Source organism: Thunnus albacares, chromosome 14 (assembly GCF_914725855.1).
Source record: "Thunnus albacares chromosome 14, fThuAlb1.1, whole genome shotgun sequence".
Classification (NCBI taxonomy): domain Eukaryota; kingdom Metazoa; phylum Chordata; class Actinopteri; order Scombriformes; family Scombridae; genus Thunnus; species Thunnus albacares.
The window spans coordinates 12,608,877-12,623,498 of NC_058119.1; the positions used below are offsets into that span (position 1 = coordinate 12,608,877).

The following is a 14,622-nucleotide window of genomic DNA, read 5'->3' on the forward strand; positions in this document are numbered from 1 at the left end:
TATATCATGATACATGATATATATATCCTGATATAATACATTTTCAGAAACTAATTATCTTGTCAAGACTGATTTCTGTCTCAATATTTTAAAAAAATACATGAATAAATACTTGCTGTATTCATTATACTCTTCACCATATTAGTAATTTTTTGTCTTCTTTTGATTAGTAATATTATTGAAGACACTGTAAATTATCAGTAAAAAGATATACAATTAATTTTATGTGAATTCATTAAAAAAAATCACTTCCATCACACAAACTAAACTAAAATTAGGAATATATATATATATCGCACTTTGTAGTGACAGTAACAGCACAGTATGTTCATATTGAGAAGTTGTCTTCTTAGCTCCAGTTGCTTACATTCACAGACAAACTTTTTCTTGTGTTGTCACATAAGAATATTTATGCCTCAGGTTTCTGTCCCTGTGGTGAAAGTAAAGCAGCAGAGACTCAGGTGTGGCAGCTGTTTCACTGTCGCTGCCTCTAGCATTCAACACAGCATTCAGCACAGCATTCACATGTTCTGAATCTGGATCACAACGAGTCACTGCATCGGGCAGCACAGAGGACACAAATCTCCACTTGTGAACATTTTCAGTCGGCTAACTGTTACATTGAGCACCCTCATTTGGTTTGAGCCAACATGGCTGACAGATGGTGTATTACCCCCTCAATGAGTCCTGAGAGTGGTTGCTATTGTATAATAGGCCTAGCCAACTGTTTGAAATGAACATGATAATCATACCATGAAGTCATTCTGTGGCACTCTGATTAAAATGACTTGGTACAGATCAGGAAAAAAAAATAATGCTGATAATAAACACTTGGTTTGTGAAAGTCAGGGAAAGAGAATGGAGCAGCATTGTCCCAGTTGTATTTTTGTCGGTCAAAAATAGACCACTTGCCCTCAAATACCATGATAGAGGACAGAGCATACACAATTCACATGCTATTTCAAAGTAAAAATAACAACCATCATATAAACTGTTGCCTGTTCATCCACAGCTGCTGGTAGATTTCCCATGAACAAATCTGAATGTTTCCAGTAGCTGCTCATCCAACTTCACTTAAATCCATAAATAACTAAATAATTAGTATGTATGGGTATGGCTGTGTTGTAACATGCTACACAGTAATGTGCTATGTTTTATTATTCGTGTAAAAATATTAAATAGAAAATATTAATAGATTTACCAATCCAGCCTCCCATCAACAAAACTAAATAGATTTTGAAGTTATAAAGATTTTGATTAAAGTTCTGGTTGATTTGGCGACCCCTGTGGTTGTTTGTGGTAATGCCAAGTAGCTTTTATAGATACAGGGGCCTCGTTTCACTAAAGCACTTACTTTTTGCCAGCACTCTTCACAAGCAGATTGCAAATGATGCCACCATCCTGTTTCACAAATGACTGCCACTCAGAAATTGCTGATAAAGTCCTGCAGTCCTCTCACATGTTCATGCATGGGTCACAAGTACAGTACGATGTTTCTTTTGATTAGTTAAATGTGTCAAAATCAACACATTAGGAAATGATCTCATGTTGCAAGTCACAGCTTGCATGTTGGAAATTTGATGAAACAGGCCCTGGGTCTGCGAGTTTCATTCAAGACGTCACAGCTAATTTGTCAGAAATGCAACAGAAGGAGAGCAACTCCTGTGTCTGTTTACAGAGCACCCAAACAAACTGTAGGCTGAGAAGATGACAAAAATGTCGTCCGACACAAAATGTTTTCTTACGCATTATGTGAAATGCGGGCATGCAGCAGCTTTTGTCTTTTGCATCACGTGCAGAGCATTGTTTCCTGTGAATCCCTTGTGCATGGTTACACAATTTGAATCCCACATGGGAAACACAACAATTAAAACTACTATACAGAGAGAGAGACATTTATAGCGTGCAAATACATTGAATGGCTATTGCTGAAACATACTGGCCATAATTAGTATCAAAAACAAAGTCTGATATAATGAACATCTTAAGGCTTTAAATAATTCACCAGCCATCAGCAACCTTTGTGTACTATAATTAGTGAATAAGTGTCTCTCAGATAAGGCATTGAACAGGTCTCACTGCAAAGTTGGGGCAAAAGTTGACTTTCACTGGGGGGAAATTGCTGCCACAATTTTTATTAAGTGACACTGTGACAAGAACATTGCTGTCAAACTAACTGTGCAGATGCAAACCTCATTACACTGCAAACAAGGTGACATCAGATCACCTTAAACAGCATCCCAATACCAAATCCAGGGCAAAGAGGGTAAATAAAAAGCACTAAACAAAGGCTTAAAAAATAACGAATGAATTAAGTTTGTAAATCTATACTGTGTGGACAAAATAATAGACACACATTACAATAATACAAGGCAATCAAACATCTCCATGATCATTTTTGAGGCGTTTTGAGGTCTTTGCTAATGTTTGTACTTTGCTTATGCTTTTTTTGTGTGTTGCATGTGTCCTCGTGACTTTTGAGAGTTTTCCCCCTCGTTGCGTTATATAATTCTGCAGTATTTTTGACTGATGCTACAACATGGCAGCATAATGGTTCAGTGGTTAGAACTGTTGCCTCGCAGCAATAAGGTCCTGGGTTTGAACCCCAGCCATCCAGATCCTTTCTGTGTGGAGTTTGCATGTTCTCCCTGTGTTTGTGTGGGTTTCTGTCGGCTGCTCTGGTTTCCTCCCACCATTAAACAGGGTTAATACTCTTGTCAGTGCCCCTGACCAAGTCACTGGCAAAAAAAACTGGAGTTGGTCCCCGGGTGTTGCACTGCAGCTGCCCACTGCTCCTAGTATGTGTGTGTATAGGATGGGTAAAATGCAGAGGATCAATTTAATTTCTGTTTCAATTTTTGTTTTGTTATGTTCTTCACAGGCTGTCCCCTGTTACCTATCTGTGTCCTTTCATGTTTGGCAAACCAATATAATCTCTTGTTGCCTTTGTGTTTGTTTGTATGTCCATATTGTCTATATACTGTGTGCTTGCAGTAAAAAATCCATTTCAATGTATGTGAGTACTAGGAAATTACAATAAAGCAATTTTAAAAAATAATATTTGACTCATGAATAACTCATATTAAGTTCTAATTAAAGTCTTGACAAAATCTTGACAACATATGCTGAACACGGGAACACTACAACTGTAAACTCTGTAGACCAATACTGACTTTTTGAAAGATGTTTGACTAGATAATTGTTTGAAAACCTGTTGAACTGAATTCCTTTAGAATTTAACCACAACTTGTGTCAGCAAAATATAAACATCATATGCTTCACAACAGCTACATTCATTCTTGGGTTTTTGTAGTATTATTGTATCTCATCTTGTATTATCTCAATTGTATTATCGCATAAAGTATTCCTATTATTTTGTCTGCCTATTGATTGGAGGGTTTAATTTCTCCAGCTCTCTTGCTTGTTTGCTTTGCTATTTGGTTATCCTGCTTCTTTGCAAAGAAGTGCACAAGAGAATGTGTTCTGTCCTGATGATGCACACTAACCCAATTTCAGAGATGTAACAGAAAAGTAATATACAGTAACAATATACAGCAGTGAGTGGGTAATTTTGAAACTGTAATATTTAATACAATAACTGAAAACAGATTTATTTTAAATAAACAAGCCCAGAAATTCCTACGACAGAAAAACTAAGGTAAAAAGTGAAAGTCCATGCCTACTTACATTATGGTGCTGTCCCACAGCGCACAGTAAGGGTTCAGTGTTCCCTGGAAGACAGGAAAAAGATAAAATATTTACAAGGTAAATTACAACGATAATTGATCATTATTACCATTACCACCACCACCATCATCATCATTATTAATGAACTGCATGTATGTCCTTCTACATAAATCCTTTGAGAGTGTGTTTCATGGGTCAGCTAGAGACCATAAATTGAAGTGTGGCATATACTGTCAGAGAAACACACACTTGCTGACACGCTCAGACTTACATTATCCAACACATCCTCATAATTAAACAACCAAATAGGTTGATTGGACCATGCAATCCAGAACGCATTTTGTACAGCATTTTCTAATATGCTGCCTCTATCAGCAGCTTTCCAAAACTGTTACAAATCGCTGTTAAAAAATAATTATGTTTTATGGTGTGACAATGCTGAGGTTAAGGTCTGGTTAAGTTTAGGCACAAAAACAACTTGGTTATGGTTAGGGAAAGATCATGGTTTGGGTTAAAATAATCACTTGAAACATGGTGTGGATTAAGGTTACTACTTCCTTAAAGTTAGATAACCTTCATCGTCATGGCAACAGAGACCATATTTACAGTTTTTAAAAAACTGTCCTGAGTCACAATTGGAAACGTGACACAGCAGTCTACTGCAGCTAATATTTCTGCTTGACAGCTATCCATCCATCCATCCATCCATCTATGCACCCAACCCGCCACCTCTGAATATGGAAATTTGTCTCCTGATATAGACGTCATCTGAACTGTGTCACCTCTTGAGGTCATAATTACTACAGCCACTAGATGGCGTCTGTCACTCAAATGTAACTATAGATCGTTTTTGGCTAGAGAGTTTACGACCTATACTGTCATTTCTCTTTGGAACACGGGCTGGCTTAATCTCTATGATGAATAAGAAGGCCTGGATCATAAAGGGATTGTCCTTGTAATTATCTGACTGCGGCACACTCTCCTGACACCGGGCGCTTGCAAATTAATTATCAAGCCAATTAACCACCATTGTGTGTAGGCTAATGGGAGGTGATATGTGCTGTGGTCACTGTGGAACATTCAGACAACAACTCTTTCTACAGTGCTGAAAAAAAGAACCTTTTGTGTTTTATACCAAAACTAGCATGAAAAGCAACATTTGTGGATGAAAGCAGCATTTTGATCTAAACAAAGATGTTAGCTACTGTGACTCAAAGTGACAGAATGACTTTGGTGCTTACATTTGCCAGGTGAGCCAGTTCAATCTCCAGGTGGGACTCTGTTGCCTTGGGCTCTGGTCTGACTGTCACAGCAATGACCTTGGAGTTCACAACGGTGTGGTTCCTGAGTCAAACAGAAATACCCAAAAAATGAGAGAATGAATCAAATTTCTTGGACGGCCCTGTCACACTTAATTTGTCATTGAGGGTCAAACCCTGAACTATCTACCTCACTTTCTAACACAATGCGATAAAGCAGAGGCTCAAATTTGATAGGCTATATAAGCTTGACTGTGCTATCATACTGGATATCCCTATAATTGTTATATCATGCTTATGGATATAAAGGATGAACATAATACAACATCTCCAGCGGTCAAAGCCTTAAACCTGATTTTACTTCAAACATCCGAGGTGTCTTTTTATGCTCTGTGAAGTGCAATAACACTTAAGGATTAGGTTTAAGTTCAGAGTCAGTGAGACTTATGTAGGATCTATAAGGAATGCTGGTATTAAAACCTGATTTGGGGTTTCTGAGAAGATTTTGTGCACATATTTTGAATTTAAAGTTCCTCTCTGCTGGCTAATCTAATCTAATTTGGAGTGCAAGTCCCCTGAATTAATTCTTAAACTACTCCAGTACTATTAGGCTAAGATATTTTCTCTAGTGCAGCTTGTATCGAATACTACACCAAATATCACACACTCAATAACAGGAGGGGACTAAAAAGCTGCCCATTAGATGTGAAAGCAGCTATAGAGTATGTTTGCCAGTAATGGTGTTCAAAACATCCAAGCACGACAGAAAACAGGGAGTACAAATCAAAGGCTCGCCCAAACTGAACGAAATGCTTCTTTGTATCCTACGCTTTTAAGATCTGGCATTATAGCCCTGCTTCAAAAACCCTCTCCAGCTATTGTATAGTTGACAGAATATTCTCTCTATTAGAAGCTGAAATCCATGAGCACTTCCCACAAGGAAGAAAACTGTCAACTCCACAAAGGAAAGTAGAGGTGAGACGGCAGCAGCCCCCTGTCCTACCAGCACCACTTGTGCTGAGAATATTTTTGTCTTTTTCATATGGTTTGAGTCGGTTTTCTGGACTTAAAGAAAGGAAATCAATGGTGTAAATGGACAAATTCTCTACTCTAAGTTCACCGAAAAACTTCTGACATTTAGTAGAAAGAAAGTTATTTTCTTCCTTGAAACTTCACAAGCTTAACATTTGGCAAAACCCTCAAGTCTAACACCCCTTGTTCTGCTTATCCTCCTGTTAGTGTGGAGAGGGCAGGCTTCGGTGTCCCATTATGAAATCCTCTCCACATGTGCACAGAGGGCTGCTGCTCCACCTGTGACAGCTGGCCTGGCCGGTCCTGGAATGACCGCTCTGTCCTTGGGACGCTGGTGCCAGGGACTTGTTGACTGGGGTCTGACACCAGGTGTTGATTTGGGACATCCCACTGCTTTTTCCAGGCACTAATGTCATCCCTAATTAACTACATATTCCATGCAACAGTAAGTATGTTTAATTAAGTAGATTAGAGTCAACACAAACACACTAATTCCTCCAAGTTTTATATGAGCATTCAAAACGACTGCACTGGGGACAAAACTAGAACAATTATAAATGGAAAGTATCCTTAAAAATCCTCAACTTTAACTAAGCAGAACAGCAAAAAGTATTTGATCTTCTCTTTCTCCCTTTTGGAAACTTTTAATTTTGTGTCTTTAAAGTGAAAGATTTCAGGGACACCGAGGTCAGGCACGGCATGTTTTTAAGACTTGATCTACTACTATGAATAAAAATGGACACATCTGCAGCTTTCAAAGGATTAAATCTGTCTCATATTTCCTCTTGCCAGCAGACCGGAAAATACAGCCAGGAGATATGCTGCACTTACTTTGGTGAAGGTAGCATGAGTCCAAGAGTCTTGTAAAGAACAGTTCCCAAAATGAAGACGGGCGATCCTTCCATATCTAGAGGAAAAAATGAAACAATTAACTAACACCATTGGTTTTTATATTGACACAAAATATCACAATATCACAAGGTCCACTTGTATCAAGCCAGATTTTTAGTTAAAAGGTAAGTATTCAAAATGTCCATACAATGTCTAATGCTGTAAGTTTGGCCTTGCAATAATAGGAAGAAGAAATTAAATTTTAATTGGGAGTAACACTTGGTTGAAATCAACCTGCTAGTTTGCAGTGCTAATGCAATTTCTGCCAGTGACACTTTAAGGAAGAAAGATTTTTTTTTGACAGGGACTTTTTGCAACTGTTACAGACTTTGTTGACTCCAGTATAAGAAGTGCCAAAGTCTCCCTGAGAATCAGCTTCTCACTCTGTCCAAATGAAAGTGGCTGGGATTAGGCACGGGGCACACATTCCTAATCCATCCCTTGTTTTGTTATCTTTGATATATTCCAGATAAGACTGATTACACTAATTAACCAAATTGTCTGGCTCTGGATTGCAATATATATATATACAGCGGCAACTGGCAGTGTTTGAAAGGATGCTGAAAATGCTGAGTCGATTGGAAAACTCAGCAACTGAACAAGCACAGGCAAGCAAACTGGCTTTGTACAAAGGCTTGTAGCATTATTTTACTTTCAAAAAACAAGGGGCGGCATAGCATAAAACATTAAGTAAATACCTTCTGCAGAAGACTGATGTGTCTGTGTGAACGTCTTATTGTAAGATTTCAGACAAAGCAATTCAACTAAAATCATGCAGCTTTTGCTGACATGTCAAGATATTTATTTTCCATTCCTCAGCAGTGGCCACTGAATTCGTCATTATGTATTCACTATGCATTAATCCTGCATTTCCACTACAATTCGCTCTGCAGACTCTAGATGTTACTGCAGGTTTTATATTTTTATATATGTATATATATGTATGTATATAAAAAAATAGGAAAATCGCAAGACAAATAAAGTTTACACATGAAGACTGTGCCTGGTGGACTAAATATTGGATGGCTCTGTGAAATACATTCAGTCACCTGCTGACTGGGAAACAAAGAGGCCCTTTGGGATGACCACTTTATCTTCTGAGTTCCTGGCCCAGTCGACCATGCCTTTACGACCCTTCATGGGGAAGTTGATGTCAGTCATCACAGACACTGCTGGAAGTCTCTGGATGCTGGCCACTGCAGAAACCAAACAAACAGACCAGTGAGGAAATACTGGTGATCAATATGCTTTGGACAATTTATGTGTTTGTGTTAGTAGATTGTGTCTCATGGAGAGTGATTCAACCCAGAAACGAAAATGAAATGAAAATGTGATTATTTTGTACATGTAAATTATAAATTAAAGTATAAGGCTAAACTCACACACAGATTCATGTGTTTATGTATTTCCATATCCATGTTTTAGAAGTCATTTATTTTTGCTCATTTGCTAATCAAGAAATATGCTAATCAAGAAATTTCATATCCTGCAAACCTACCTGAATCTCATCACTCACAGTAACCTGCTGATTAGAGAATGTGTTTTGAATTGATACCATATTGAGCGAGGTTGTCTGTCTTTTTTAATATAAACCAAACTCACACAAGTTAACAAATCTGTAACCAGGAAGCCTCTAAACTTCACACAGGCTGAAAAGCTTAAAACTTCCCACTGTGTAGCAGTTAAAAGTTTTACTTCGCTGTACACTCTGTCTCCACCCAAAACCTGCTAAATCTCTGCTTTGCTGTCAGAGTTAAAACTATCCTCCCTCAGTGGTCATGTTACACCACTTTGGCTTTCTCTTTACTATTAAAGGCACAATCCCTAATCCATATTTAAAAAAAAAAAAAAAAGTATTTACAAAACACAGGGTTAGAGCCTGCTCTCATTCCCATACTGATCAGCAGCTTTGTAAATACTCTGGTTAACACAATACAACAGCTAGTTATCGATGTACAGATGCTGTTAAAATTTGTTTACATGTAATTTTTGTAAATATAGGAGTGTAATAATAGATCTGTATTTTAAAGTATGATGAAATGAGGAACACAGAAAACCTTACTTTTTACCTGTAAACCAAACTAAATTGTCTATGTAAATATCATTTTAATTTATATGTCAGAGAAATCCCTGATTGGGCCTTTAATGCTTTCATGTACACATCACCAAAAAGTGCATAAACAGAGCTACAACTGGCACCTGGCAACTGGCAGACAGGTAATCTCCTTAATCGCTCTTTCCTTTTCCCACCTCCCTGCTGACGTGCCATAAAAGGCCTGTCCATGCACTACGACGACGACAAGGCAAATTCCTGGGATCAACTGAAAAGGCCTCAGCATTACAAGGGGAGGATAAAGCTGCACTGTTCTCTACCTGGTATCACATCCAGTCCCAGTCAGGTGGTGCTTCAGAGAGGGGAATCTGAGGCTAATCCTACCATTGATGCAAAAGCTGTATTGTTCGTTGTGCTCTGCCAATAATACAATTTGAATCCTGGCAAGTCTCCATGTCTGAGTGAAATCTGTGACGGCGAGGGTGTGTCTGTGTGTTTGTGACGGGCATGAAATCACAGAGCACCACGAGACACGCCATTTGCGAAGAGGCCTGCTCACAGCACCAGATGTTGGGAGCAGCAGTTGTATGTGTGTGCATGTGCTTTTGTGTTTGTGGTTTTAGTCACGACGGGGCATCAAGGGTGCTAGGAGGACTGTCTTTCAGAGTGCTGGGTAATTCTGCAGGTAAATGGGGCTTTGCATTTGCCTGATGGGACTAGACAACACAAATAAAGCGATTATTTAGGATTGTGATGCTTCTGAGCACCAATTCAGTGCACCGAGAATATTTTGCTTATTTTCATGACAAGGAATTATAGTATCACTCATTATGTCTGAATGTGTTCACAAAAGATTCAGCATTCAATAAACTGTCAAAGTTACAAATCAATCAATCAGCTTTTGCAGCCATCATATGTGTGAGTGCAATTGCAATTGATCACTGTTATTGTCAAAATGTTCTCTCAGCCATCGTGGAATACAGCCTCACAAGAGAGAGCCAATAATGTCAAAAGTGCATGATGTACTCCACTTTCAAAGCAGTGTTTAATTTTCAAACATGTCCCAAGCCTCACTTTGTCCTCCAAGTGTTTGCTTGTAAGGAGAGAGAATAAGTTGCTGAAGTGGAGAGCTTTTGCAATCAAGGTTATTTGACTAAAAGTAGGAGGACAGAGGACGATGCACCGGTGACAGTCAGTATTTATCTAGGTGTCAAGAGGCTGCCATAAATTAGTGACGAAATGATGCCGCAATATCTTACTCAGCCAGATGCTCTCCATTTGGCTTCCACTGATGTATCCACAAAACTTTCCATTCCTCTAATCAAAAGGGCCACGTGGCCACCAAGGTACTGTGGTCTGAGCTGAAATTACAGTATGGCTAGCTCCCAAAGTCTGTGCTGTGTCCAGGGATAAAATAATTAATCTCAAAACTCTGGGATGCATGTCTCAGTCATGTATCATCGAAATTGATTTTGGTATATTGACAAATTTTTAAAATCCACAGTAAAATGTGATTGAATTAATGCAGTTTAAAATGTTATATTAATGTTTTTTTATTATAAAAAAAATCTGAGTTTGATTTCTTTTTAAAGCAGCATTTTTCTTTACATTTACAACAAACTGGTGAAACATTTAGTCAGTTCTTTGGCTCAGAATTTCTCCCTACAAGACTTTTTAATATATATTTTTCAACAGCAGCCAGTAAGGCTCTGGTTGATTCTAGCCAGAGGCAGCTCATTACTGCTAGATCTTCAAATAATTGCTCAAAAGCCAAATGGCCCCTCAGACTCTATGCTAAAATTTTCCAAAAAGCGGCTTCAGAAATCTGCCTGCCCCATAGAAATGGTAACTATGCTGTACTTCCAACATTTACTGTACATAGTAAGTAAGACATGATCCTCAAGAGTTTGATGGAAAATAATGTTGCTTTTAAATGAGGCATCACAAAGCTTGTTTTTTTCCCTATCATGTAATGTACAAACAGAAAAATGGTACATAAACCTTACACGGCCTCAAATTATGTCTTTTCCTCACACATAGAAAAGAAAAATAAAATAATTAGGCCCCTCACACAATTTACGCCAAGCCTTTTACTATAATGGGGAGAAAATCTACAGGACGCAATGTACCACTATAAAAGATGAACACTAAAAAGGTTTCAAACTATGCAGAGATATATTGTCCAAGGACTCAACACTGCTGCAGCTCATTAACAAGGTACAATCAGAGTAAAGAGGAAGATGGCTCCTCGCTGTGCCTTTTTACTTTTATACTTTTGATGTGCATACTTTAAACACATTCTGTCTGAAAGCCCTTTAGTCACTTGTGAAGAACTAAGAAAAACAAATGATTTAATAAAACTTGACAAATAAACTATTTCTAGTCCTAGAAGTGTGGCTGAAAAACTTTCTTTCTTAACCTGCTTTATCAGCACACACATATTTTTCACTTAGACATTTTTGCAAGATGAGAGCAAAAGTCAATTGTTACTGATATAATTACAATGTTTTGATCCAGTCAGTAACAAGTTGTTCTCTGCCAGGTTTCTTCACACTTACTTTAGCAGCGATCTCAGTGCCTGCAGGTTTTCTCAAAATAGCTCCAGTGCTAAAGTCATGTTTGAGTTAAAAAAAAATACCAGTGATTACACTGAATTTTCCTCATTAGGGTGATCAGTATGTTTAACCAATTTACTAAAAATTTACAAATACATGATACTGTTGCCAAACATTATTATTCTTTTAGACTTAGTGAATATGTTTTTCCCATCCCACAGGCAGACAGTATTTTCCATTATTTCAGTAGACAAATGAAAACTTGCAGTCTATCTATCGCAGCAAGAGTTGCAGTGATTGGTCGATTGACAGAAAATTAATCGGCAACCATTTTGATAATCCAATAATCATTTAATAATTTTTCAATGCCAAAAATTCTCTGTCTCCAGCTTCTCAAATCTGAAGATTTGTTGCTTTCATGTGACAGTAAACCACATATCTTTGGACAGTCTAACAGACATTTGAATACATCTCTTTGAGCTGTGGGAAATGATAATGCACATTTTTACTTTCTGACAACTCAGATTTGACAATTAATTGAATAATTAAGAAAATAATCTACAAATTAATCTATAATGAAAATAACTGTTTGTTGATGAGTAAACACTGTATGTCTACATGTATTTGTGTCAAAATTATATTGTATTTATAATGCAGAGCAGACTTTTCAACAGTCAAATTCATTTTCAAACTGATGATCATTTTGCTTAAGTCAAGTTTCTCATGCTGTATGAAATCAATAGAAACTAAGGGTTTCCTGGAAGGTAGAAAAAAACATTCTGAAAGGTGAAAATATTCTTGGAAAATGTAAACAGTAAATTATATGTTATTTGCAGAAAATGAAAAACAAAAAAACAAAAACAAAAACAAAAAAACACGCAATAACTTCAGTAAAGTCCTCTAAGTAGGAGCCCTGTTTATGCCAGTCAGTGCTATCTTTAAGACTGAAACACAATGCAGAGCTGCATCAGCCTCCATGTTTACTAAAAGATTTTCTGTCATAACATGTCTGATGGATTGACACAGTTTAATCCAAAGTCCTCAGGTTTTGAGCAGAGGCCAAACAGTCATATGGATGAAAGATACAATAAGAGTCAAGTATATCATAGTTTAGCTGTACAATACAAACTGCTGTTCAAGGAATTTGTCTAAATCTTGTTAAAACACTTAACTATTAATTTAGAGTCAGTTTCACAGATTAGATTGCATATTGTGTATAAAGCAGGGGTCATGTGTTAATACTTTTTTGAGCATAAGGAGGAGGAAGTGGCAATGAGATTGGACAACTACCATTAAGCCAAATTGGAATAAGTATAAAATAGGAGAAGGGAAGGGCACAGAAATATTCTCACATCTGTGAAAAAAGTCATTAATGTTTGGCATTATGAAAGGTATTCAAGCCCTATTTCCAAGTGTCCATTACTTAATTTGCCTCTCACGGTTTTTCATAATGGCATTTTGATGGGTGCATTCATCGTGCCATGTTTGGTATGCTATTCTTGAGGGCTTCCTATTCATTATTATGGAAATCATATACCATAAAGAGCCACTGCGTGAGAGTATTTCCTATAAGTGGGTCAAATGTTAGCTATTGTAAAGAATACAAGGGACAGGGTCTGAGACCTCAGATTGTCCAAGATGCAACAGAAGCTAAAAGAGCCCATAAGAACATTAGGGGAAAGAAATATTGCTAAAAGATTCATATCCAGAGATTTTTTTTCCAGAGAATAATTCCAGACTTACAATCTGGACCAAAAATGTTTGCAAGTTCATTACAGCTGCAAACAATAACTTGTAATTTCAGTTCCGATTTTATGGCCTTTTATCAGACACTCCCTCAATATTTTTTCAAACACTGCCAATTTACAAGGAACTGACAATTGTTTTTATGTTGCTGCACCTCTGCACAACATGCTTTAGGGTATGCTCTGCTAATCAAGTCTTTCTCAAAGAACTGCAGTATAGTGCTACATCAAACAGAATGACATCACCTTCAAATATACCACAAATATATTATTTGATTTTTGCTAATCCTTTGAAATTATGGATGGAGAAAAAAAATGTCTATAATGAATGAAAGATATGGTGGAAACAGGTGAAAACAATCTTCTGCACTTGTTATTTTAATACTATTTATAATTATAAATTACTTCAAAAACTTGCCTGTGGTTTTTATTTAGCTTGTATTACTTCAAATCTAAATCTAAAAAATACCTTGTATTTTAGGAATACTGTGTGTATTTTTTTCTTTATGGCTCTAGTTAAAAAAGAGCTTTCCTCTGGTGGGGGGCTCCCACACTGAACGCTCTTGATATTGGATTGGGGGTTAAGTGTTTTCATAGGAATTTAGCACATTAAGACCACAAGCTCAGTTTTAATTTACATTATTGATTTGCAGTAATTTTACTCGCCCACCCTTACCACGCACCATTTATCCTAAATTAATGATGGTGGGGAAATTGACACAAGGAGTCAGCAGAGAGCAGGGATTATGTGTCCATGTCAAGCAGAAATAAATGGTAAAACGAGCTCAGCGGCGATGGGCTGGGAGGAAAAGTGGGCTGAATCTTACCCAAGTTCCCAGTCATCAAATAGGCATTGTGGAAATCTTTCATGCCCAGTCCAACGATGTGGATGAATTCCTCTATGACCTGCATGAGCTCCACTGCTCCGGGATAGATCTGGACAAGATAAAAAAGATGAGAAGATGCGTTCAATTTCAACACAGCTGCCATGATTTCACAAAATGCAGCAGTACTTGGTATTGCTGGGGGAACGAAAGTGGAAAGTATAAAATAAGAATAGGGAAAGACAGAGTAACACTTCATTTTACAGGTCCATTAATTTCATGGTAAGAAGGTAATAATTAGCAAGTAACTTATTTGAAATTTCTTTGATATTACTGCAACATTTACCCCAAAATTTATCGAAAATTACCCTGCCATTATTTAACAATTATTTTCCGCTTTTTCCCTAGAAGCAGGTAATAAATAAGTACATAATAAGTACATAATAATTAGTAAGTAACTTCTTAAAATTTCTTAAAAATTACCCCATTTACACCAAAATGTATCGTAAATTATCCCAACATTATTTAAAATATATATTCTGCTACTTCCTAATAAGCAGTTATGATACGGTTTTT

At 37.2% G+C, this 14,622-nt stretch overlaps 1 protein-coding gene across 2 annotated transcripts in view; it reads right to left on the reverse strand.

Moving 5' to 3' along the window:
- The window catches only part of adgrb3 (adhesion G protein-coupled receptor B3), a 124,109-nt gene that overhangs the window by 32,645 nt on the left and 76,842 nt on the right, over positions 1 to 14,622 (reverse strand). For both annotated transcript variants that reach the window (XM_044373726.1, XM_044373725.1), the window contains exons 12-16: positions 14,050 to 14,158; positions 7,919 to 8,065; positions 6,810 to 6,885; positions 4,929 to 5,031; positions 3,688 to 3,731 (exon numbers count right to left, since the gene is read on the reverse strand). In XM_044373726.1, the coding sequence (XP_044229661.1) occupies positions 3,688 to 3,731; positions 4,929 to 5,031; positions 6,810 to 6,885; positions 7,919 to 8,065; positions 14,050 to 14,158 (479 nt within the window). The remainder of the gene's footprint in view (positions 1 to 3,687; positions 3,732 to 4,928; positions 5,032 to 6,809; positions 6,886 to 7,918; positions 8,066 to 14,049; positions 14,159 to 14,622) is intronic.